Source organism: Scyliorhinus torazame, chromosome 10 (assembly GCF_047496885.1).
Source record: "Scyliorhinus torazame isolate Kashiwa2021f chromosome 10, sScyTor2.1, whole genome shotgun sequence".
Taxonomy (NCBI): Eukaryota; Metazoa; Chordata; class Chondrichthyes; order Carcharhiniformes; family Scyliorhinidae; genus Scyliorhinus; species Scyliorhinus torazame.
Window position 1 is genome coordinate 263,518,559 of NC_092716.1, and position 25,345 is coordinate 263,543,903.

At 47.2% G+C, this 25,345-nt stretch overlaps 1 protein-coding gene across 4 annotated transcripts in view; it reads right to left on the reverse strand.

Annotated features, from left to right (window-relative positions):
• LOC140384761 (SH3 and multiple ankyrin repeat domains protein 2-like) overlaps positions 1–25,345 on the reverse strand; it is a 1,513,496-nt gene that overhangs the window by 1,111,516 nt on the left and 376,635 nt on the right. For all 4 annotated transcript variants that reach the window (XM_072466758.1, XM_072466757.1, XM_072466755.1 and 1 more), the window contains 3 exons: positions 19,961–20,164; positions 15,654–15,725; positions 13,362–13,470 (listed from right to left, as the gene is read on the reverse strand). In XM_072466758.1, coding sequence (XP_072322859.1) covers positions 13,362–13,470; positions 15,654–15,725; positions 19,961–20,164 — 385 coding nt within the window. The remainder of the gene's footprint in view (positions 1–13,361; positions 13,471–15,653; positions 15,726–19,960; positions 20,165–25,345) is intronic.

The following is a 25,345-nucleotide window of genomic DNA, read 5'->3' on the forward strand; positions in this document are numbered from 1 at the left end:
ACAGAGAGCGAGAGAGTAGCCGGGAGTTTACAGAGAGAGAGAGAGGAGCCGGGAGTTCACAGAGCGCGAGAGAGGAGCCGGGAGTTTACAGAGAGAGAGAGAGAGGAGCCGGGAGTTTACAGAGAGAGAGAGAGGAGCTGGGAGTTTACAGAGAGCGAGAGAGTAGCCGGGAGTTTACAGAGAGAGAGAGAGGAGCCGGGAGTTAACAGAGAGAGAGAGAGGAACCGGGAGTTTACAGAGAGCGAGAGAGGAGCCGGGAGTTTACAGAGAGAGAGAGGGGAGCCGGGAGTTTACAGAGAGAGAGAGGGGAGCCGGGCTTTTACAGAGAGTGAGAGAGGAGCCGGGAGTTTACAGAGAGCGAGAGAGGAGCCGGGAGTTTACAGAGAGAGAGAGGAGCGGGAGTTTACAGAGAGAGAGAGAGGAGCCGGGAGTTTACAGAGAGAGAGAGAGGAACCGGGAGTTTACAGAGAGCGAGAGAGGAGCCGGGAGTTTACAGATAGCGAGAGAGGAACCGGGAGTTTACAGAGAGAGAGAGAGGAGCCGGGAGTTTACAGAGAGCGAGAGAGGAACCGGGAGTTTACAGAGAGAGAGAGAGGAGCCGGGAGTTTACAGAGAGCGAGAGAGGAACCGGGAGTTTACAGAGAGAGAGAGAGGAGCCAGGAGTTTACAGAGAGAGAGAGAGGAGCCGGGAGTTTACAGAGAGCGAGAGAGGAGCCGGGAGTTTACAGAGAGAGAGAGGAGCGGGAGTTTACAGAGAGAGAGAGAGGAGCCGGGAGTTTACAGAGAGAGAGAGGAGCCGGGAGTTTACAGAGAGAGAGAGAGGAGCTGGGAGTTTACAGAGAGAGAGAGAGGAGCCGGGAGTTAACAGAGAGAGAGAGAGGAGCCGGGAGTTTACAGAGAGAGAGAGAGGAACCGGGAGTTTACAGAGAGCGAGAGAGGAGCCGGGAGTTTACAGAGAGAGAGAGAGGAGCCGGGAGTTTACAGAGAGAGAGAGAGGAACCGGGAGTTTACAGAGAGCGAGAGAGGAGCCGGGAGTTTACAGAGAGAGAGAGAGGAGCCGGGAGTTTACAGAGAGACAGAGAGGAGCCGGGAGTTTACAGAGAGAGAGAGAGGAGCCGGGAGTTTACAGAGAGCGAGAGAGGAACCGGGAGTTTACAGAGAGAGAGAGAGGAGCCGGGAGTTTACAGAGAGCGAGAGAGGAGCCGGGAGTTAACAGAGAGAGAGAGAGGAACCGGGAGTTTACAGAGAGCGAGAGAGGAGCCGGGAGTTTACAGAGAGCGAGAGAGGAGCCGGGAGTTTACAGAGAGCGAGAGAGGAGCCGGGAGTTTACAGAGAGAGAGAGAGGAGCCGGGAGTTAACAGAGAGAGAGAGAGGAACCGGGAGTTTACAGAGAGCAAGAGAGGAGCCGGGAGTTTACAGAGAGACAGAGAGGAGCCGGGAGTTTACAGAGAGCGAGAGAGGAGCCGGGAGTTTACAGAGAGAGAGAGAGGAGCCGGGAGTTTACAGAGAGAGAGAGAGGAGCCGGGAGTTTACAGAGAGAGAGAGAGGAGCCGGGAGTTTACAGAGAGCGAGAGAGGAGCCGGGAGTTTACAGAGAGAGAGAGAGGAGCCGGGAGTTTACAGAGAGAGAGAGAGGAGCCGGGAGTTTACAGAGAGAGAGAGAGGAGCCGGGAGTTTCCAGAGAGAGAGAGAGGAGCCGAGAGTTTACAGAGAGAGAGAGAGGAGCCGGAAGTTTGCAGAGAGAGAGAGAGGAGCCGGGAGATCACAGAGAGCGAGAGAAGAACCGTGAGTTTACAGAGAGCGAGAGAGGAGCCGGGAGTTTACAGAGAGCGAGAGAGGAGCCGGGAGTTTACAGAGAGCGAGAGAGGTGCCGGGAGTTTACAGAGAGCGAGAGAGGAGACGGGAGTTTACAGAGAGCGAGAGAGGAGCCGGAAGTTTACAGAGAGAGAGAGAGGGGCTGGGAGTTTACAGAGAGCGAGAGAGGAGCCGGGAGTTTACAGAGAGCGAGAGAGGAGCCAGGAGTTTACAGAGAGCGAGAGAGGTGCCGGGAGTTTACAGAGAGAGAGAGAGGAGCCGGGAGATCACACAGAGAGAGAGAGGAGCCGGGAGTTTACAGAGAGAGAGAGAGGAGCCGGGAGTTTACAGAGAGCGAGAGAGGAGCCGGGAGTTAACAGAGAGAGAGAGAGGAACCGGGAGTTTACAGAGAGCGAGAGAGGAGCCGGGAGTTTACAGAGAGCGAGAGAGGAGCCGGGAGTTTACAGAGAGCGAGAGAGGAGTCGGGAGTTTACAGAGAGAGAGAGAGGAGCCGGGAGTTAACAGAGAGAGAGAGAGGAACCGGGAGTTTACAGAGAGCAAGAGAGGAGCCAGGAGTTTACAGAGAGACAGAGAGGAGCCGGGAGTTTACAGAGAGCGAGAGAGGAGCCGGGAGTTTACAGAGAGAGAGAGAGGAGCCGGGAGTTTACAGAGAGAGAGAGAGGAGCCGGGAGTTTACAGAGAGAGAGAGAGGAGCCGAGAGTTTACAGAGAGCGAGAGAGGAGCCGGGAGTTTACAGAGAGAGAGAGAGGAGCCGGGAGTTTACAGAGAGCGAGAGAGGAGCCGGGAGTTTACAGAGAGAGAGAGAGGAGCCGGGAGTTAACAGAGAGAGAGAGAGGAACCGGGAGTTTACAGAGAGAGAGCGAGAGAGGAGCCGGGAGTTTACAGAGAGAGAGAGAGGAGCCGGGAGTTTACAGAGAGCGAGAGAGGAGCCGGGAGTTTACAGAGAGAGAGAGAGGAGCCGGGAGTTTACAGAGAGAGAGAGAGGAGCCGGGAGTTTACAGAGAGAGAGAGAGGAGCCGAGAGTTTACAGAGAGAGAGAGAGGAGCCGGAAGTTTGCAGAGAGAGAGAGAGGAGCCGGGAGATCACAGAGAGCGAGAGAAGAACCGTGAGTTTACAGAGAGCGAGAGAGGAGCCGGGAGTTTACAGAGAGCGAGAGAGGAGCCGGGAGTTTACAGAGAGCGAGAGAGGAGCCGGGAGTTTACAGAGAGCGAGAGAGGAGCCGGAAGTTTACAGAGAGAGAGAGAGGGGCTGGGAGTTTACAGAGAGCGAGAGAGGAGCCGGGAGTTTACAGAGAGCGAGAGAGGAGCCAGGAGTTTACAGAGAGCGAGAGAGGTGCCGGGAGTTTACAGAGAGAGAGAGAGGAGCCGGGAGATCACACAGAGAGAGAGAGGAGCCGGGAGTTTACAGAGAGAGAGAGAGGAGCCGGGAGTTTACAGAGAGCGAGAGAGGAGCCGGGAGTTTACAGAGAGAGAGAGAGGAACCGGGAGTTTACAGAGAGAGAGCGAGAGAGGAGCCGGGAGTTAACAGAGGGAGAGAGAGGAGCCGGGAGTTTACAGAGAGCGAGAGAGGAGCCGGGAGTTTACAGAGAGCGAGAGAGGAGCCGGGAGATCACACAGAGAGAGAGAGGAGCCGGGAGTTTACAGAGAGAGAGAGAGGAGCCGGGAGTTTACAGAGAGCGAGAGAGGAGCCGGGAGTTTACAGAGAGCGAGAGAGAAGCCGGGAGTTTACAGAGAGCGAGAGAGGAGCCGGGAGTTTACAGAGAGCGAGAGCGGGGTTTGTGGAGCTATATAAATGAACAAAGATAACCCTCTTTTGAAACTGCCTGGACCTGTCAATCAAAAGGCTTTTGAAAGGCAATAGTCCGTGAACATGAATCTAAACAGTGCAATTCAAAAAGTTTAGGCTTCTAGGCAAGCACAAAGGCTTAAATAAGATAAAGGGCAATGAAACTGGCAGTGAAATAAACACTTCAAAGTTTTCTACCACATTTTTGGGAAGACTTCCACTTTATTCTCAAAGATCTTTCATCTTGGAATGCTGACAGGCGGCTTAAAGAGTTTAAAACTGCAGATGTTCGAGCACAAGCCCTCCGGCATCCACCACCCGTGAGTGATCCCACTCGGCACCTGGAGGCAAGTGTTAGGAGGGTGCTCACCCCCTTTCCGCCCCTCAGAGGGCAACGTGTCAGTTTGGCACAACCAAGACGCGGAGCCTAAATGGTGGTATAGAACATAGAACATAGAAAATACAGCACAGAACAGGCCCTTCGGCCCACGATGTTGTGCCGAACCTTTGTCCTAGATTAATCATAGATTATCATTGAATTTACAGTGTTGAAGGAGGTCACTCGACCCTTTGAGTCTGCACCGGCTCTTGGAAAGAGCCCCCTACCCAAACTCAACACCTCCACCCAACACCAAGGGCAATTTGGACATTAAGGGCAATTTATCATTGGCCAATTCACTTAACCCGCACATCTTTGGACTGTGGGAGGAAACCGGAGCACCCGGAGGAAACCCACGCAGACACGGGGAGGACGTGCAGACTCCGCACAGACAGTGACCCAAGCCGGAATCGAACCTGGGACCCTGGAGCTGTGAAGCAATTGTGCTATCCACAATGCTACCGTGCTGCCCTTGAGAACAAATAAATGTACACTATATCATTTTACCTAAATCCATGTACCTATCCAATAGCTGCTTGAAGGTCCCTAATGTTCCCGACTCAACTACTTCCACAGGCAGTGCATTCCATGCCCCCACTACTCTCTGGGTAAAGAACCTACCTCTGATATCCCTCCTATATCTTCCACCTTTCACCTTAAATTTATGTCCCCTTGTAATGGTTTGTTCCACCCGGGGAAAAAGTCTCTGACTGTCTACTCTATCTATTCCCCTGATCATCTTATAAACCTCTATCAAGTCGCCCCTCATCCTTCTCCGTTCTAATGAGAAAAGGCCTAGCACCCTCAACCTTTCCTCGTAAGACCTACTCTCCATTCCAGGCAACATCCTGGTAAATCTTCTTTGCACCTTTTCCAAAGCTTCCACATCCTTCCTAAAATGAGGCGACCAAAACTGTACACAATACTCCAAATGTGGCCTTACCAAAGTTTTGTACAGCTGCATCATCACCTCACGGCTCTTAAATTCAATCCCTCTGTTAATGAACGTGAGCACACCATAGGCCTTCTTCACAGCTCTATCCACTTGAGTGGCAACTTTCAAAGATGTATGAACATAGACCCCAAGATCTCTCTGCTCCTCCACATTGCCAAGAACTCTACCGTTAACCCTGTATTCCGAATTCATATTTGTCCTTCCAAAACCTTTTCAGGGTTAAACTCCATCTGCCACTTCTCAGCCCAGCTCTGCATCCTATCTATGTCTCTTTGCAGCCGACAACAGCCCTCCTTACTATCCACAACTCCACCAATCTTCGTATCGTCTGCAAATTTACTGTCCCACCCTTCAACTCCCTCATCCAAGTCATTAATGAAAATCACAAACAGCAGAGGACTCAGAACTGATCCCTGCGGTACGCCACTGGTAACTGGGATCCAGGCTGAATATTTGCCATCCACCACCACTCTCTGACTTCTATCGGTTAGCCAGTTTGTTATCCAACAGGCCACATTTCCCACTACCCCATGCCTCCTTACTTTCTGCATAAGCCTACCATGGGGAACTTTATCAAATGCCTTACTAAAATCCATGTACACTACATCCACTGCTTTACCTTCATCCACATGCTTGGTCACCTCCTCAAAGAATTCAATAAGATTTGTAAGGCAAGACCTACCCCTCACAAATCCGTGCTGACTATCCCTAATCAAGCAGTGTCTTTCCAGATGCTCAGAAATCCTATCCTTCAGTACCCTTTCCATTACTTTGCCTACCACCGAAGTAAGACTAACTGGCCTGTAATTCCCAGGGTTATCCCTAGTTCCTTTTTTGAACAGGGGCACGACATTCGCCACTCTCCAATCCCCTGGTACCACCCCTGTTGACAGTGAGGACGAAAAGATCATTGCCAACGGCTCTGCAATTTCATCTCTTGCTTCCCATAGAATCCTTGGATATATCCCGTCAGGCCCGGGGGACTTGTCTATCCTCAAGTTTTTCAAAATGCCCAACACATCTTCCTTCCTAACAAGTATTTCCTCGAGCTTACCAATCTGTTTCACACTGTCCTCTCCAACAATATCGCCCCTCTCATTTGTAAATACAGAAGAAAAGTACTCGTTCAAGACCTCTCCTATCTCTTCAGACTCAATACACAATCTCCCGCTACTGTCCTTGATCGGACCTACCCTTGCTCTAGTCATTCTCATATTTCTCACATATGTGTAAAAGGCCTTGGGGTTTTCCTTGATCCTACCCGCCAAAGATTGTTCATGCCCTCTCTTAGCTCTCCTAATCCCTTTCTTCAGTTCCCTCCTGGCTATCTTGTATCCCTCCAATGCCCTGTCTGAACCTTGTTTCCTCAGCCTTACATAAGTCACCTTTTTCCTCTTAACAAGACATTCAACCTCTCTTGTCAACCATGGTTCCCTCACTCGACCATCTCTTCCCTGCCTGACAGGGACATACATATCAAGGACACGTAGCACCTGTTCCTTGAACAAGTTCCACATTTCACTTGTGTCCTTCCCTGCCAGCCTATGTTCCCAACTTATGCACTTCAATTCTTGTCTGACAACATCGTATTTACCCTTCCCCCAATTGTAAACCTTGCCCTGTTGCACGTACCTATCCCTCTCCATTACTAAAGTGAAAGTCACAGAATTGTGGTCACTATCTCCAAAATGCTCCCCCACGAACAAATCTATCACTTGCCCTGGCTCATTACCCAGTACTAAATCCAATATTGCCCCTCCTCTGGTCGGACAATCTACATACTGTGTTAGAAAAGCTTCCTGGACACACTGCACAAACGCCACCCCATCCAAACTATTTGATCTAAAGAGTTTCCACTCAATATTTGGGAAGTTAAAGTCGCCCATGACTACTACCCTATGACTTCTGCACCTTTCCAAAATCTGTTTCCCAATCTGTTCCTCCACATCTCTGCTACTATTGGGGGGCCTATAGAAAACTCCTAACAAGGTGACTGCTCCTTTCCTATTTCTGACTTCAACCCATACTACCTCAATAGGGTGATACTCCTCGAACTGCCTTTCTGCAGCTGTTATACTATCTCTAATTAATAATGCCACCCCCCCCCCACCTCTTTTACCACCCTCCCTAATCTTATTGAAACATCTATAACCAGGGACCTCCAACAACCATTTCTGCCCCTCTTCTATCCAAGTTTCCGTGATGGCCACCACATCGTAGTCCCAAGTACCGATCCATGCCTTATTTCACCCACCTTATTCCTGATGCTTCTTGCGTTGAAGTATACACACTTCAACCCATCTCCGTGCCTGCAAGTACTCTCCTTTGTCAGTGTTCCCTTCCCCACTGCCTCATTACACGCTTTGGCGTCCTGAATATCGGCTACCTTAGTTGCTGGACTACAAATCCGGTTCCCATTCCCCTGCCAAATTAGTTTAAACCCTCCCGAAGAGTACTAGAAAACCTCCCTCCCAGGATATTGGTGCCCCTCTGGTTCAGATGCAACCCGTCCTGCTTGTACAGGTCCCACCTTCCCCAGAATGCGCTCCAATTATCCAAATACCTGAAGCCCTCCCTCGTACACCATTCCTGCAGCCACGTGTTCAACTGCACTCTCTACCTATTCCTAGCCTCGCTATCACGTGGCACCGGCAACAAACCAGAGATGACAACTCTGTCTGTCCTGGCTTTCAACTTCCAGCCTAACTCCCTAAACTTGTTTATTACCTCCACACCCCTTTCCCTACCTATGTCGTTGGTACCAATGTGCACCATGACTTCTGGCTGCTCCCCCTCCCCCTTAAGGATCCTGAAGACACGATCCGAGACACCCCTGGCCCTGGCACCCGGGAGGCAACATACCTTCCGGGAGTCTCGCTCGCGACCACAGAATCTCCTATCTATTCCCCTAACCATTGAATCTCCTACAACTATTGCTTTTCTATTCTGCCCCCTTCCCTTCTGAGCCCCAGAGCCAGACTCAGTGCCAGAGACCTGGCCGCTAGGGCCTTCCCCCGGTAGGTCATCCCCCCCAAAAGCATCCAAAACGGTATACTTGTTTTGAAGGGGAACGGCCACGAGGGATCCCTGCACTGTCTGCCTGTTTGTTTTTTTCCCCCTGACTGTAACCCAGCTATTCTTGTCCTGTACCTTGGGTGTGGTTACCTCCTTGTAACTTTTCTCAATCACCCCCTCTGCCTCCCGGATGATCCAAAGTTCATCCAGCTTCAGCTCCAGTTCCCTAACACGGTCTTTGAGGAGCTGAAGTTGGGTGCACTTCCCGCAGGTATAGTCAGTGGGGACACCGGTGGTATCCCGCACCACCCACATCCTACAGGAGGAGCATGTAACTGGCCTAGCCTCCATCCCGTCTTACCTGACAGAATATAGCTGCCCTGTGGACTAACTAGATCTCCGCCCTCCGACCCTGCTCCCAGTCAGCTACACTTTCTGTAAACTCCTGGCTCTCTTCGCACTCTTTGCGGAAATGTCGGAAACAAAATGAAAGGAGCACCTTACTCCCTCACCTAACTCCCTCGGTCACCAAACTCTCACTATCGCACTCAAATGCACCAAATTCAGCACTCAGTGCAAACGAGTATATGTCGTGTCGGGTGCTCTGCTACACAGACGAACCAACACAGTTGCAGATGGTACAACTCTGTTTTATTACTATCAATAACAACATCTGTAAACTTGTTACTGTGGTTCGTTCATTACCCTTTAACCTGTACCTAGCCCTCACACTATCTTGGAGAGGCACTCAGCACATGGTGGATGTCTGAGTGGCTTGCTGTGAGCTCTGTGCCCTGAGCTGTCTCCTGCTGGAATCAGCGGGAACTGTGGTGTTCCCCGTTTTATAGTGCGTGTGCCCTTGCTTGTGATTGGCTGTGATGTTGCGTGTGTGTTGATTGGTCCGTTGATCTGTCCATCAGTGTGTATGTGTGTTTGTACCGTGATATGTTTATCTGAATATCATGACAGTATAGGGGAATGGGGGAGCGGGGGGTGGGGGGCTAAAGGGAGCGGGGGTCCCTTGCCAACGATTGGGGTTGGGGAGGGGCCTTCCCGGGGAGAGGTTGCAGCAGAATTCCGGACAGTGGGATCTGTGAGGGAGATTAGACCACACCCCTCTGGGTCCAGGGAAAACTCCGATCTTCTTGAAAAAGTTTACTACGTGCCATGGGATGGCTCTAAAATCCCGTTCCTGGTTAAAATAATTTGTAAGTGCCACTGAGTGGCACGTCAGGTTTGCTCCCAGTGCCAACAGCAGTCTGGCCATGAGGTCGTCCTGACTGAATTATTTATACAAACAATTCCACACAATACATTTTTAAAGTTTCTCCTTCATTCCTGTTGTTCCATCTCGACATCCATTCATCAGATTGGCTGCCGAGAAAGAATTTCTTCATTCGCTTTGGGGAATCCCATAAGGCCTGTGATTGATGTCTCCAATTGTGCAGAACGAGGAAAAGATTCACGGCAAATTCCTGTCCGTAAATCAAGATGTTTCTAAAGGAGAAGTGAAAACATTCTGAAAGCTGCAAATTACTGTGGCAAATACTAATGGGTGAAGCACTGATGGGGCACGTTTGCTGTGCCCAGTGGCAACACAGTCCCGATCCTGTAAACCAGGTTTGCTGTTCGGTGGTTGAATTTGAACCTGCCGTTAGAAAATAGATTGAGTTTAACTAAGTTATATTTGTATTTATGCTTCGAAAATGTGTTCCTTCTTCCTCAACCGTGATTTCCCACCTACAGTTGTGGACAGGGCCCTCAACAGTGTGCGGTCCATCTCCCGCGCCACTACCCTCGCCCCCTCCACTCCCTCCCAGAACAAGGTTACAGTCCCCCTCGTTCTCATATTTCATCCCATCAGCCTCCGTTTGCAAAGCATAATCCTCCGCCATTTTCGCCAACTCCAGCGTGATGCCACCACCAAACCCATCTTCCCTTCACTCCCTCTGTCAGCATTCCGCAGAGACCGTTCCCTCCGAGACAATCTAGTCCACTCCTCCACCATACCCAGTACCTCTCCCATCACCCATGGCACCTTCCCATACATCCCAAGCCCAAAACACTCATTCCAGGTTAAGCAGTGTTTCACTTGCACCTCTTTCAATTTGGTCTATTGCATTTGCTGCTCCCAATGTGGTCTCCTCTATATCGGAGAGACCAAACGCAGACTGGGTGATCGCTTTGCTGAGCATCTTCGGTCTGTGCGCATTCAGGACCCTGACCTTCCCGTTGCTGCCATTTTAACACAAGACCCTGCTCCCAGGCCCACATGTCTGTTCTTGGCCTGCTGCAATGTTCCAGTGAAGCTCAACACAAACTGGAGAAACAACATCTCATCTTCCGGTTAGGCACACGACAGCCTTCCGGTCTCAACATCGAATTAAACAACTTCAGATGATCAACCCCACCTCGACCCATTTGTTTTCATTCCATTTCACTTTGACTGTCTTTTACCTTTTATTTCTTTCTTTATATATATTAACCCCCCCCCCCCCCATCTTATCCACCTTTCCTTACCCTTTCTCCCTTTTGCTACCCACTTTCCACCCCCCCCCCCCCCCCCCCCCCCCCCCCATCACATCTACATCTGATGTTAGTTTCCCTGCTGTTTGACCTTTCACATCTTTTGTTCTTTCTGGGGACCGCCATTCTTTCCCCTGGGTTTCTGTGGCCATTAGCACCCGGTTTCCCTGGGTTTCTGTGGCTATGACTCATCTTTCATTCTCATTCCACAGTATAAATATTTCCCACTTTCTCGGTCTGTAGCTTTGACAAAGGGTCATCTGGACTCGAAACGTTCGCTCCTTTCTCTCCAGGTGCTGCCAGACCTGCTGAGAGTTTCCAGCATTTTCTCTTTGGTTTGTATTTATGTGTGTTAGGCATAACCTATAGCTCTAAGTTGTATTTTTATTTTGCCTATAAGCCCATGGTTTTTTATGACCTTAAAAATGGTGTAAAAAAGTGGACCACTGGCTAGCAACCAGGGACATGCACACAGAACAGCCAGAGCAGTTTGAGTACAGTTGGAACAAGGTAACCAGAAAGAGAGCATTCCACAGAAAGTGTTGGAACTGAGGGAGGCTGCCGCAAGCAGGCCCCACCCAAGAGAACGAACATAAACGGGAATGTGACAGAAGAAGGTTCCAGGGTTGCAAGGGGCAGAGCCGTGGGTGTCAGCGTGCTCAGAGCCAGAGATCCAGGGTGTCCCAAGGTTTGGGGACATCTTAATGCAGCCTGAGAAGTGGGTGTTCTGTTAGCCCGGCTGCCTGAGAGAGTGTGGGGAAGGCGAAGCGTGGGGGTGGCAATGCAGTGGACATATCCAAGAGTGTGTGTCTTTCGGGAGAAGATGCCAAGGCTTGTTTTTGAGAGTGGAGATTGGAAGCTCTGGTCTGGAAGACAGAGATCCAGGGTAACCTTCTGGCAGTGTGACAAGCATCTGGGAAAACTGATGAGAATCCACATCAGTTACTTTTGGGGCATCTGCCACTTGGTTTCTGAGTGTGGTATGTCTGCCCACAGCTTGTCTATTGTTTCACATGGACCGTGTACTTACTGAGGATATTAGAGGGTAAGATAGAATTTATAATTTATGTTACCCTTACAAATCTGTATACATCTGTAAATTATAGCTGGGCTGAAGGAGTCATGTGTTATAGTTCACCTTTTCCTGCTTAATAAATCATAGAACCATAGTATCCCTGCAGTGCAGAAGGAGGCCATTCGACCCATCGGGTCTGCACCAACCCTTGGGAAGAGAACTCCACTGAACCCACTCCCCCATCCTAACCCAATAACCCCTTAACCTAACCTACACAGGGGCTGGTTTAGCACAGGGCTAAAGAGCTGGCTTTGAAAGCAGATCAAGGCAGGCCAGCAGCACGGTTCAATTCCCGTACCAGCCTCCCCGAACAGGCGCCGGAATGTGGCGACTAGGGGCTTTTCACAGTAACTTCATTTGAAGCCTACTTGTGACAATAAGTGATTTTCATTTCATTTCACATCTTTGGACACTGGGGGGGAATTTAGCGTGACCAATCCACCTAACCTGCACATATTTGGACTTTGGGGAGGAAACCGGAGCACCCGGAGGAAACCCACGCAGACACGGGGAGAATTTGCAGACTCCACACAGTCACCCAATGACGGAATCGAACCCGGGTCCCTGGCGCTGTGAGGCAGCAGTGCTAACGCCTGTGCCACCACCCCGCCCAAAAAATGTTTTATTCTTTTGTTAAAAGATCTTCCGATGACTCTTGTAACTCTGTTCAGTAGCTGCCCTCCATATCGCAGCAAAAAATAAAAGTTAGGATTTATCAAGGAGGTTCCACTCTGGGACCTGACTTGTTCAGTAGTAGCATCAGCTGAGATCATAACACTAACACAAACTGGGTTACCATGCCAGTCCTCGGTCTGGTATTACAATAAAGGCATTATAGGCCTCGTCTGGACCCTCAATTGGACCCAAAAGATCCCATGACCCTATTCAAGGAAGAGCAGGGGATGTTTCCCCAGTGTCCTGAACAATATTTATCTCTCAGCCAACAATATTAAAACAGATGATCTGGTCAGAAATCATGGTGCTGCCCGTGACATCTTGCTATGCACATACTGCCTGCCGTGTCACCTACATTACAGAGTATAAAAATAATCTTTATTGTCACAAGTAGGCTTATATTAACACTGCAATGAAGTTACTGTGAAAATCCCCTAGTCACCACATTCCGGCACCTGTTCGGGTACACAGAGGGAGAATTCAGAATGTCCAATTCACCTAACAGCACGTCTTTCGGGACTTGTGGGAGGAAACCGGAGCACCCGGAGGAAACCCACGCAGACGCGGGGAGAGCGTGCAGACTCCACACAGACAGTGACCCAAGCCGGGAATCGAACCTGGGACCTTGGTACTGTGAAGCAACAGTGCTAACCACTGTGCTACCCTGTGACACCATTTCAAAAGTTGCTATAAAGCGCTCTGAAACAATGTGAGATCTGAAAGGTGCTATATAAATGCAGATCTTTCTTTCCTGTGCTGCACTTGAGCTGTGTGTAAGATAAGCAACACAGTCAGAATTTGCCCTCCATCCCAGTACACTGTATCTCGTTTCCACTCACTGACTTCTTCGTAGCCTAGTATAAATGAGGCAGTAAAAGAGGCATAAATTGGCACAATGCCCACAAAGAACAGAGCGCTGTGCAATTGTGATGCCACTTTATAATAAATGGTGTGCAGCTCTTAATGAAGCTGTTTACATTGTGCAAGATTGCATTGTGCCTGTATTGTCCCATTGTCTTCCATTAACATGTGTCCACTGACATCACAGACATGATTAATCATCTTAATAATTCCAAACACTCTCCGCAGCAGAATCAAAACAAGGAAAGCCCTGAGGCACTCTGCATGTCAACGTACCTCCGCTATCTGAATCATAATAATTTGGGTCCAGACCTCTCTCCAGCAGCTTGACAATTTTCTCAAGTGCCTGATGTTGAACATAATCCATAAATTTTCTCAGGTTGGCCTGAAGGAAACAGACAATTGTTTGGAAAGTACATCGGGCAGTGTCACCAACATGCACAGTCTCCAAAAAACAGAAACCAGTCACCCTTTATTAGCACAGTCACAGAGCAATAGCTGCTCTGATAATGAAGCAATTAGCAAGTATATCAGAGGGTGATTCCCAGTACCTATTGGCCAAATTTGTTTCATTGCAAATGAAGCAAGGATAAGAAGGGAAGGGTATGGTTTGCTTTGGACATTTTTGTATTGATTTGCTTATTTGGAACAAGAAACTTGCCAACAAACCTGCTGATCTACGGCTGTCCACCGTTCAGTAAACAATCGGAATGCGATACTGGAACTCAGTTTCTGTTCCAGAGAAATGCTACTGTTCCAAGTGATCAGATTTAAACTCACCCAGAGCCTTGCGTCATGTGCTGCAGCATCTTGTCTTAAAGTGCTGAGGCCCAGCTCCATGGACACAAAACCTACCGCACAGAAGGAGGCCATTTGTCCTATCATTCCTGTGCCAGCGCTTTCAAAGAGCTGTCCAATTAGTCCCATTCTGCTGCTCTTGACCATAATTACACACTTTATCCAATTATTTTTTGAAGGTTACAATTGAATCATCTTCCATTGCCCTTTCTGGCAGTGCCTTCCACAGCATCTATCTTGCTGCACAGAACTATTGCCTCATCTCGCCTCTATCTCTTTTGCTAATTACCTTAAAGTCCTCTGGTTACTGATTGTTCTAATTGGAGGCAATTACTCCCTTTTTACCCTCTGAAAATCCTGCATTCTTTGAAAGCCTACATCAAGCCTTCAACCCTCTCACTCCCCAGTCTTCAAGAGCAGCATTCCTAACCTCATTCATGTACACAGAATCCTCGGAACCTGACAGCACAAAGGAGGCTATTCATCCTGCCGGGCCAGCGTTGGCTCTATGAAAGAGCGATCACGCTTCATCCCACATCCCCGCTTTTGTCCGGAATTATGTAAGTTCCTCTTCCTCAACGTCCTATGCATTTCCCCTTCAAGATTATTTCTGGAATTAGCTTCCATTGCCAGCTCGAGGGTTCCAGATCCCTCTGATGATCAAAAACATTCTCCTGATGTCCTCTCTAAATCTTTTCTCAATGATTTCAAACCTAAAGCCTCTGGCTACTCACCCATTTGCCTTAATTCTCCGCCGGCTCTTAATAAAACATCGGATCATCTTGAAAACCTCCAAGTCGCTCACCATCCTGTCTTGGAAAATATATCGGCCGCTCCTTCACTGTCGCTGGGTCAAAATCCTGGAACTCCCTCCCTAACAGCACTGTGGATGTACCTACACCACATGGACTGCAGTGGTTGATGAAGGCAGCTCACCACCACCTTTTCAAGGGCAATTAGGGATGGGAAACAAATGCTGGCCTCACCCAGCAACGCCCACATCCCATCAATGAGTAACAGAAATAGATAATGTCATAACCTTCTCTGCTCCTAAGCGAACAGTACTAACTTTTCCACCTCCTCATAAGTTAAGTCCTTCGTCCCTGGTAACAGTCAGGTCAACCTCCTCTGCAACGTTTAGGACTGGCTGGCTAGTGGGATGGCAGGCAAAATGGAAAGGAAAGGGCATGTGATGTGCCCATCACCTTCCTGCTGCCAGGCTGACTTGCCAGTGTGAGGAAAGGTGACGGATGACCCTCCCATCTAGAGCCCAACTGAGTGACTGAAGTGGCCAATTAAGGTCCTCTTCCTGGTTCTGTGAGGAGCCTTTGAATAGTAGATACCAGCAGGGGGATTGTTTGGCTGTACCTGATATTATTTATTTCTGCTTCTCTCTCCATCTCGTGTCTTATGGAGCTCTCTCTTTCTGTGTCTCTATGTCCTCTCTGTCCATCTCCCTATTTCCCTCTCGATGTATATCTTTTAAAATTGACTGTGACAAAGTGTAAAAAAAGAACATCAGCATTTATATTTCAAATTCCACCAATTTAGTTTTGTTCTATATTTTAACGACTAGCTGGAAATAACTTAGTTGTTAATAAACTGAAGTCTGGGATGTTTAAGAGATTTGATTAGGTGCTAGAGAAGAAAACACAAAGGAAGAACTGGAATCGGCCATTCCGCCTCTTGAGTCAGCTCCTCAATACAGTAACTCTCTGGGTTGTACATGTTCTGTTTTAAAAGGTGCTGAATTTATGAAAGTACACGCACCTTTGTATGAAGTTTTGAGATTTGCTTCTCGTCAACGTTAGTTTGCTTATATACCCGTTTCTTGTAGCAAAACTGAAAGCAGAAACAAATGCATTTTCCTTGATTTAATTCCCAGTGACCTTTATCAAATAAAATAAAATCATGTAGCTAGCTTCGAGTGAAGTAAACAGAGTTGAATGGAACAGAAAATTAATTACAAAGTGGTTATATTACAAATGCATGTTTCAGCTTGGTGGATTCAAGTCCCACTCTCAAGAACCTTGCCCTTACTGCCCTGGATTGAACAAGTATCGCATTGACAGAAGTGCCATCCTTCAGAGGAGATATTAACCCTGCTCTAGTAGATGTAAGAGCTTTAAGGAGAGCGAGCTCTCACAAAGAGAGATTTAGGTTTCCAGTCTAATGAAACGCCTGAGTGAAGTGTAAATCGGCTGGGCCAGCGTGTCGGCTTGGAAAGGAACCTGCTCGATTAATGTGGCCAATCTCGCACAGGGATTTCTGGACAGCATTTCTCTCACAGCCAATAACAGATCTGCTGTTTCTATCAGCTGTTGTCCACATCTGTCTACATCAGAAGAATGATTTGCGATTAGTTTGTAAGTTATTAGATGTGCTTAGGCTTGGCATTTCCGAATAAATCCTATCTCTTCTGTTTTTTTCACCCATCTTAAACTAAAAATGGAAAATAATCAAGTTATAGTTTCAGGATTACTTTATTCAAAAATGCAAAGTAACCACATGCAGATCACTTCATTAATTGGTGTTCTGTGTGTTAAATAATATTGGAAGAGTCCTTCCTGTTTATTTCCTTTGCTCCCATTTATTTTATTTTATTTTATTATTTTTGGTCTGTGGACCAATATTCAGGATGTGCCTTTAAGCAGGAGAGCGCTTGCCAGGACAGTGTGTTCCCAGGTTTTCTATTTTGGAGAGGAGAAACCAGACTCATCGGTGCCGAGTGAACCTTGGGAACTGGGTTTGGAGGAAGATGGTTCGATTTGCCAACTGGCAACTGGCGGGTTGTCCAGGGACAGTGTTCTGCCTGAATACAGTCAGTGATTAGTTCCTGCCAGGTAGGGTTTTTCAGAGAGAACTTATCAGAAGCCTCTAGACCCTGGAAGGAAGAGGAGCTGTGTTTTCTCCCTCTCTCTGTGAGTCTGCAGTGACGGAAAAGAAAGAACCCAACTGAAGGCTTAACCCTGAGGAAGACACTAACTGGAAGACACCCGTCTGAATCAAAGATCCTGTCCTTCTTTTTCATTATATTTCCTTTACCTCTCAACCACCCTTTTCTGTGTGTGTGTGCGAGAGAGTGTGAGTGTGTGAGAGTGTGAGAGTGTGAGTGTGTGTGAGTGTGTGAGTGTGTGTGAGAGTGTGAGAGTGTGAGTGTGTGAGTGTGAGAGTGTGAGTGTGTGAGTGTGTGAATGTGAGAGTGTGTGTGTGAGTGTGAATGTGAGAGTGTGAATGTGAGTGTGAGTGTGAGTGTGTGTGTGTGAGTGTGTGTGTGTGAGTGTGAATGTGAGAGTGTGAATGTGTGAATGTGTGAGTGTGAGAGTGTGAGAGTGTGAGTGTGTGTGAGAGTGTGTGTGAGTGTGTGAGTGTGAGAGTGTGAGTGTGTGTGTGAGAGTGTGTGTGAATGTGAGTGTGAGAGTGTGAGTGTGTGAGTGTGAGTGTGTGAGAGTATGTGTGAATGTGAGTGTGAGAGTGTGTGTGTGAGAGTGTGTGAGTGTGTGTGTGTGAGTGTGAATGTGAGAGTGTGAATGTGAGTGTGTGTGTGTGAGAGTGAATGTGAGAGTGTGAATGTGAGAGTGTGAGTGTGAGAGTGTGAGTGTGTGTGTGAGTGTGTGAGAGTGTGTGTGAATGTGAGTGTGAGAGTGTGAGAGTGTGAGTGTGTGAGTGTGAGTGTGTGAGAGTATGTGTGAATGTGAGTGTGAGAGTGTGAGAGTGTGTGTGTGAGAGTGTGTGAGTGGGTGTGTGTGAGTGTGAATGTGAGAGTGTGAATGTGAGAGTGTGAGAGTGTGAGTGTGTGAGTGTGTGAGAGTGTGTGTGAATGTGAGTGTGAGAGTGTGAGAGTGTGAGTGTGTGAGTGTGAGTGTGTGAGAGTGTGTGTGAGTGTGAGAGTGTGAGAGTGTGAGTGTGTGAGTGTGTGAGAGTGTGTGTGAATGTGAGTGTGAGTGTGTGAGTGTGTGAGTGTGAGTGTGTGAGAGTGTGTGTGAGTGTGAGAGTGTGAGAGTGTGAGTGTGTGAGAGTGTGTGTGAATGTGAGTGTGAGAGTGTGAGAGTGTGAATGTGAGAGTGTGAGAGTGTGAGTGTGTGAGTGTGTGAGAGTGTGTGTGAATGTGAGTGTGAGAGTGTGAGTGTGTGAGTGTGAGAGTGTGAGAGTGTGAGTGTGTGAGTGTGTGAGAGTGTGTGTGAATGTGAGAGTGTGAGAGTGTGAGTGTGTGAGTGTGTGAGAGTGTGTGTGAATGTGAGTGTGAGAGTGTGAGTGTGTGAGTGTGTGAGTGTGAGTGTGTGAGAGTGTGTGTGAGTGTGAGTGTGTGAGAGTGTGTGTGAATGTGAGTGTGTGAGAGTGTGTGTATAGAGAGTGGGGGATGTTGGGGGGGGGGTGTTGGGAATCAGATAGTAGATAGCCAGTTGTATTTTTTTTCTCTTTAATTATAATTACTGTTAATGATAAAAGTTCTGAGTGTTTAAATTTACAAACCTGGTGACTGTCGTCAACCAAAGCCAGGGGTATTAATGTCAAATCTAATTTATCCGTGTTGTGACTCTGGGTCAAGTGTGATTGACTGCACACTGGCCCAGGGGTTTGTAACAGTAACTAAACCGAGTTGACTGCAAAACACTTTGTGATAGCCTGAGGCAATGAAAGGCGCTATATCAATGCAATCTTTACTTCATCCTTTCTTTCTAATTGGTTAAGCAGTGCATGAGCATCCAAGATGTACAGACTGCAGTTTGCTAGTCACATGCAACCTGAGTAATCAAGTATCAACAAACAAACATCATTCCATTGACACTTAAATATTTCGAGAGGTTTTGAAAAGGCCGCTTTTGACTTTGATGAATAAATCTTAAATCAGGACAACGAGAGCTGTTATCGAGCAAAGCCGAATATATAAAAGTTAATGCCACTCATTTATTTTTTTACATTTATTTTTTATAAATTTAGAGTATCCAATTAATTTTTTCCAATTAAGGGGCAATTTAGCGCGGTCAATCCACCTACCCTGCACATCTTTGGGTTGTGGGGGAGAATATGCAAACTCCACACGGACAGTGACCCGGGGCCGGGATCGAACCTGGGACCTCAGCGCCGTGCTAACCACTTGCGCCACCGCACTGCCCATGGCACTAATTTATAGGCACCGATTGTTACACTAGGATGGGGAATGCGTCCTAGTGAGTGGTCAGCAAATGTGGGAACAGTGAGGCTGGGCCAGTTAACAGCCAGGCCACAATCACATGTTGCTTGGCAACAACCCGATTAAAACATCGAGGAAGCAGGTACTGCTCAACTTCAAAAATTAGGCAATTCAGAGGTCACCTACAGGGACCTGCCAAGACTAGGCCCCGTCTCTTGGAATAGCTTACAGAGCTCGAGGATGGTAATCACCGATGGATGGGCGAGCGAGTGTTGATAGTTGTTAGAACTGGAAGGTTAGTGGGAACAGAGGCCCACTCTGAACAGTGAGGATATCAGTAAAAATCAACTCATTGTGGATCTGGAAACCTGGAAACTTTGACTTGAGGAAATGAATCACTGATACTGCCCTCAGCGAGTCTGACCTGTGGAAGTGAATCAGTGACGGTGCCAGCCATATCCACGTCCAGTGTTATAGGCTCGGCCACTTCAGTACGGAGGGAGCACTGCGCTGCATCAGATGCCACCTTCCAGCTGAGAAAACAAACCAATGCCCCGTCTGCCCACTGGAGAGGCCACATCAAGGTCTCACATGACCATTCATGGAGGAGCAGGAGCAGTTCACTGGCATGAGAGTCAATGTTTATCCCTCAACCACCAGCAACCCACAAACATCTAGACGTGGGTCTCCTTTGTGTTGCAATGTTGCTCACTGTGTACTATTTGCTTACTGTGTTTCCCACATTTCAAGAAAACTAAGTCATTGGCTGTGAAGTGCTTTGGGACATTGTGAAGTCAGGAAGTTTCTCTCTCTCTCAACGTGTCAATTTTTAAATTTCTCTAATCACCAGATTCGGTAATGTCAATAATCAGAATGACTAAGTTTGTTGGATCATTAGGTAAGAGAAGATCCAGAAACCCATTGGCTGTGTTTCCACTGGTACCTCGAGCGAGGGAACCCCTTTGTTGATTGGCTGGGGGTATTCTTTGAGCAGGCGCTCCTCATCCAGAAATTTGCCGTCCCTTCCATCGCTTGCTGGCTGGAACAGACCATAATTCAGCACATCTTTCAAACTATGGTTCAGAGTGCACAGGATCCTTTGCTTGGCAACCCACACAGTCGCAACAGGATTAAACCGCATACATTTCTGTAAAAGATAGAAAATTAAAATGGTACCAAACAGCTAATAAATTCAACACATTTCATTTCTCCAAAATTCGTACCTTCACTGTGATCACCCATTGATTTGTGGTACTAATGTCACTCAATCCTTAAAATATCAGTTAAAAACCCCAGAAGCCCTCACCATGAAAATGGAGTTTGGCTTATTCAGGTATCAATGACTAATTATTCTAATTCTACACAGCACGACACTCAAGATGCAAAATATAAGTAAAAATCCTGGAATCCCATCAAATTAAAAGAGAATCTAATTTATCAGTCAGTATCAATTGATGAAAAGACACTCAATTATATAACCACAGTTTTGTTTCTGAATACATTAAGCAGGGTAGTGTTTAAAACCTTTAACAAATTAGCACAAATTCAATACTTTCCACAACTTTTACTGCGTTTAGTTACTTTTCCATGTCCCAGTTAAATCACATGTGTCTGAACAAATGATGCCGTTAAATCAATTAAGGTTTGGAGATTACAGTGGCTTCAGACAAGGAAAACCACAGTGTGTGAATTAATTGGTGCTGTGGAGAAACACAAAAGAAAACCCCATTTTACATCATGACACATGTAGGAGACAACTTGAAAGGGGCAGATATTCAATGGGGATACTGTAGCACCACAGTGTTCAATGCAAATTTTCCCACAAGATCCAACTTGAATAGGTTTAAGCACAATGTGAGGAAAGACGAAGAATTAGAATGGGTAAATTCAATAACAAAACAGGTAGAGGAAGAGAAATAAAGAAGGAAAAAAAGAGGGAGAAGCTTAGTAAGAGGAAAAATTGAAAATTACACAATTTAAAATCTCCAACAACAATTCGCAACTTGAATGAATGAGACCCATAACTTTATTTATTGCATGCACATTTTGGGCCAGGGAGATTGATCAGTAATCATTAATAATTATCACAGTTAAAAGTGTACTTACGCTATTCACGGCCAGACTCAACTCTCTGTGGTGCATGCAGTGCGCAATGAAGATGCAATAATTTCATGGAGGTTCAGGCAGATTGAGTGTGAGGGGCTGTATTTGAGAGGTTAGCGGGGAAAGGCGTAAATCATCCAACAACTTGGGGCAAATTGCAATTCACAGGGCTACCTATTACTTGTCATAAAGTGCTGGCCAATTTGTGTCTTAACAAATAAAAACTATAGTGCCATTAATAAACCTCTTCCTACAACGCAGGGAATTGAACTTTGCTGTCTATTAGACAAATTTTTTTAAAATCATGCTTTGATATTTTGTCATTTGTATCTTTCCTTCTTTATCACATACTTATGCAACAGTGCTTAACAATATCGACACTGATAATATTGGAACAAAACATTATTAACTCGGGGCTTCTTTTCACAAATGTCCTCCAAATTTCAATAATTATACAGCCCTTTCACAAATTGTGACCACATTTGTTTTATAAATTTAGAGTACCCAATTATTTTTTCCAATTAAGGGGCAATTTAGCGTGGCCAATCCACCTACCCTGCACATCTTTGGGTTGTGGGGGCGAAACCCACGCAAACACGGGGAGAATGTGCAAACTCCACACGGACAGGGACCCAGGATCGAACCCGGGTCCTCAGTGCCGTGCCACCGTGCTGCCCGAAATTGTGACCAAATTAACATGAACAAACATTTTCCAGCTATTATAAAAAAAACGATCAAAAGTCATCTGCCAGGAGCGTTTAGATCACTGGTTATAAATTGGGCTGCGAGAAATAAAATCACATTAATCTTCCGTCCTTCGTATTGTCCCAGCAATCTTTTCTTCTAAAAAGATCAACAATGTGACTGTTCTTTGACATCTGATTGGCTGTCTCTTTCACATGCCATCTCATAGCTTTATTGCAGCAAAAAGCTTTACAGGAAAATAGATTAGATTAAAGGGGGTAATTTCCACACGTGTAAAATATCTACGCCTCCATTCTTCCTTCCAAAGTGCATAACCTCACACTTTTCCACATTGTAGGAGTACATCTAGGAGTACAGGTCCACAGGTCATTGAAAGGGGCAACACAGGTGGAGAAGGTAGTCAAGAAGGCATACGGCATGCTTGCCTTCATTGGCCGGGGCAGTGAGTATAAGAATTGGCAAGTCATGTTGCAGCTGTATAGAACCTTAGTTAGGCCACACTTGGAGTATAGTGTTCAATTCTGGTCGCCACACTACCAGAAGGATGTGGAGGCTTTCGAGAGGGTGCAGAAGAGATTTACCAGAATGTTGCCTGGTATGGAGGGCATTAGCTATGAGGAGCGGTTGAATAAACTCGGTTTGTTCTCACTGGAACGAAGGAGGTTGAGGGGAGACCTGATAGAGGTCTACAAAATTATGAGGAGCATAGACAGAGTGGATAGTCAGATGCTTTTCCCCAGGGTAGAGGGGTCAATTACTAGGGGGCATAGGTTTAAGGTGAGAGGGGCAAGGTTTAGAGTAGATGTACGAGGCAAGTTTTTTTACGCAGAGGGTAGTGGGTGCCTGGAACTCGCTACCGGAAGAGGTGGTGGAAGCAGGGACGATAGTGACATTTAAGGGGCATCTTGACAAATACATGAATAGGATGGGAATAGAGGGATACGGACCCAGGAAGTGTAGAAGATTGTAGTTTAGTCGGGCAGCATGGTCGGCAAGGGCTTGGAGGGCCGAAGGGCCTGTTCCTGTGCTGTACATTTCTTTGTTCTTTGTTCTTTGTATTCCATCTGCCACTTCATTGCCCACTCTCCCAGCCTGTCCAAATCCTTCTGCAGCCCGCCTGCTTCCTCAATACTACTTGTCCCTCTACAGATCTTTGTATCATCTGCAAACTTAGCAACAGTGCCTTCAGTTCCTTCTTCAGATCATTAATGTATCTTGTGAAAAGTTGTGGGCCCAGCACTGACCCCTGAGGCAAACCACTAGTCACCGGCTGCCATCCTGAAAAAGACCCCTTTATCCCCACTCTCTGCCTTCTGCCAGTCAGCCAATCCTCTATCCATGCCGATCTTACCCTGAACACCATGAGCTCTTAACTTATTGAACAGTCTCCTATGCGGCACCTTGTAAAAAGGCCTTCTGGAAATCTAAATAAATCACGTCCACTGGTTCTCCTTTGTCTAACTTCCTTGTTACCGCCTCAAAGAACTCCAACAGATTTGTCAGACACGACCTCCCTTTGACGAAGCCGTGCTGACTCAGTCCGATTTTATCTTCCAAGTACTTCGCAATCTCATCTTTAATAATGGACTCCAAAATCTTACCAATGACCAAAGTCAGTCTAACCAGCCTCTAATTTCCTGTCTTCTGCCTCCCTCCCTTCTTAAACAGTGGTGTTACATTAGCCACCTTCCAGTCCTCTGGGACCCTTCCTGCCTCCAGTGATTCGTGAAAGATCATCACCAATGCCTCCACAATCTCCTCAGCTATCTCTTTTAGGACCCTTGGGGTGTAGTCCATCCGGTCCAGGTGACTTACCCACCTCAGACCTTTCAGTTTCCCCAGAACCTTCTCCTTAGTGATGTCTCCTCTTATAACCTGAGGTCATGTGACTGGATTGAATTGGATTGAATTGGCCATTCCGAGAGTGAATAGAGTCTTTGATTGTAGGTTATTTCAGTTTGTAGCTGCTAATGGCTGGAACGAGGTATGACTAACATTGAAGCTAACTCGGTTATTAGCCTGGATGCCTGATGTCAGGTGGTCAAGTCTCTCTTCACTGAGACTGACACTTGGACTTGATAAACTGTCAATTATCTTTTCTGCTAATTTGCATCTTATTGCTTTTAGTACTTCGATGAATTCAGCCCTTCGAGTCTGCTCCGCCATTCATCACCATCATGGCTGATCATCCAACTCAATAGCCTAATCCTGCTTTCTCCACATAGCCTTTGATCCCATTCTCCCCAAGTGCTATATCCAGCCGCCTCTTGAATATATTCAGTTTTAGCATCAACTACTTCCTGTGGTAATGAATTCCACAGGCTCACCACTCTTAGTGTGAAGAAATGTCTCCTTATCTCTGTCCGAAATGGTTTACCCTGAATCCTCAGACTGTAATAATAATCTTTATTATTGTCACGAGCAGGCTTACATTAACACTGCAATGAAGTTACTGTGAAAATCGACAGACAAACGAGAGATTATGCGCAGCCCTTATGTCACATACCAATTCAGTTTGGTTTTCGCCACACCAGGAGACCATCACCTCTGAGCTCATATATCAGACACGCTTGTGAGGAAAAAAGACATCAACATACAATCAATGGCATAGACAGGAGGGAATAAAGTTCCAGATTATTGATCTGCACGGTCAATGGAGCTTGGGAAGCTCAAAGCCATGACAGGATCGTTTCTGGATCCAGCCAAAGTTCCATCGAATAAACTGGCCTCACCTCCGCCTTGCCATCGCCCCGATGCCCAGACTTCAAGAAATCACGGCCCCCGCAGGAGGCAATGACCCACCGTGTCCAGCTGCCTACAGAAACTCACAACGGGGATCAAGGACAAGACAATGTAAGGCCAATGATCGGGTAGGGCCCGAATGTGAACCCAACTATTTTCAATTTGTAAAACTGTGAGAAATATTACTGCACCACAGCATTGATCACACCGACTCACAGCATTGATCACACCGACCCACAGCATTGATCACACTGACCCACAGCATTGATCACACCGACCCACAGCATTGATCACACCGACTCACAGCATTGATCACACCGACCCACAGCATTGATCACACCGACCCACAGCATTGATCACACCGACCCACAGCATTGATCACACCGACCCACAGCATTGATCACACTGACCCACAGCATTGATCACACTGACCCACAGCATTGATCACACTGACCCACAGCATTGATCACACCGACCCACAGCATTGATCACACCGACCCACAGCATTGATCACACTGACCCACAGCATTGATCACACCGACCCACAGCATTGATCACACTGACCCACAGCATTGACCACACCGACCCACAGCATTGATCACACCGACCCACAGCATTGATCACACCGACCCACAGCATTGATCACACCGACCCACAGCATTGATCACACCGACCCACAGCATTGATCACACCGACCCACAGCATTGATCACACCGACCCACAGCATTGATCACACCGATCCACAGCATTGATCACACCGACCCTCAGCATTGATCAC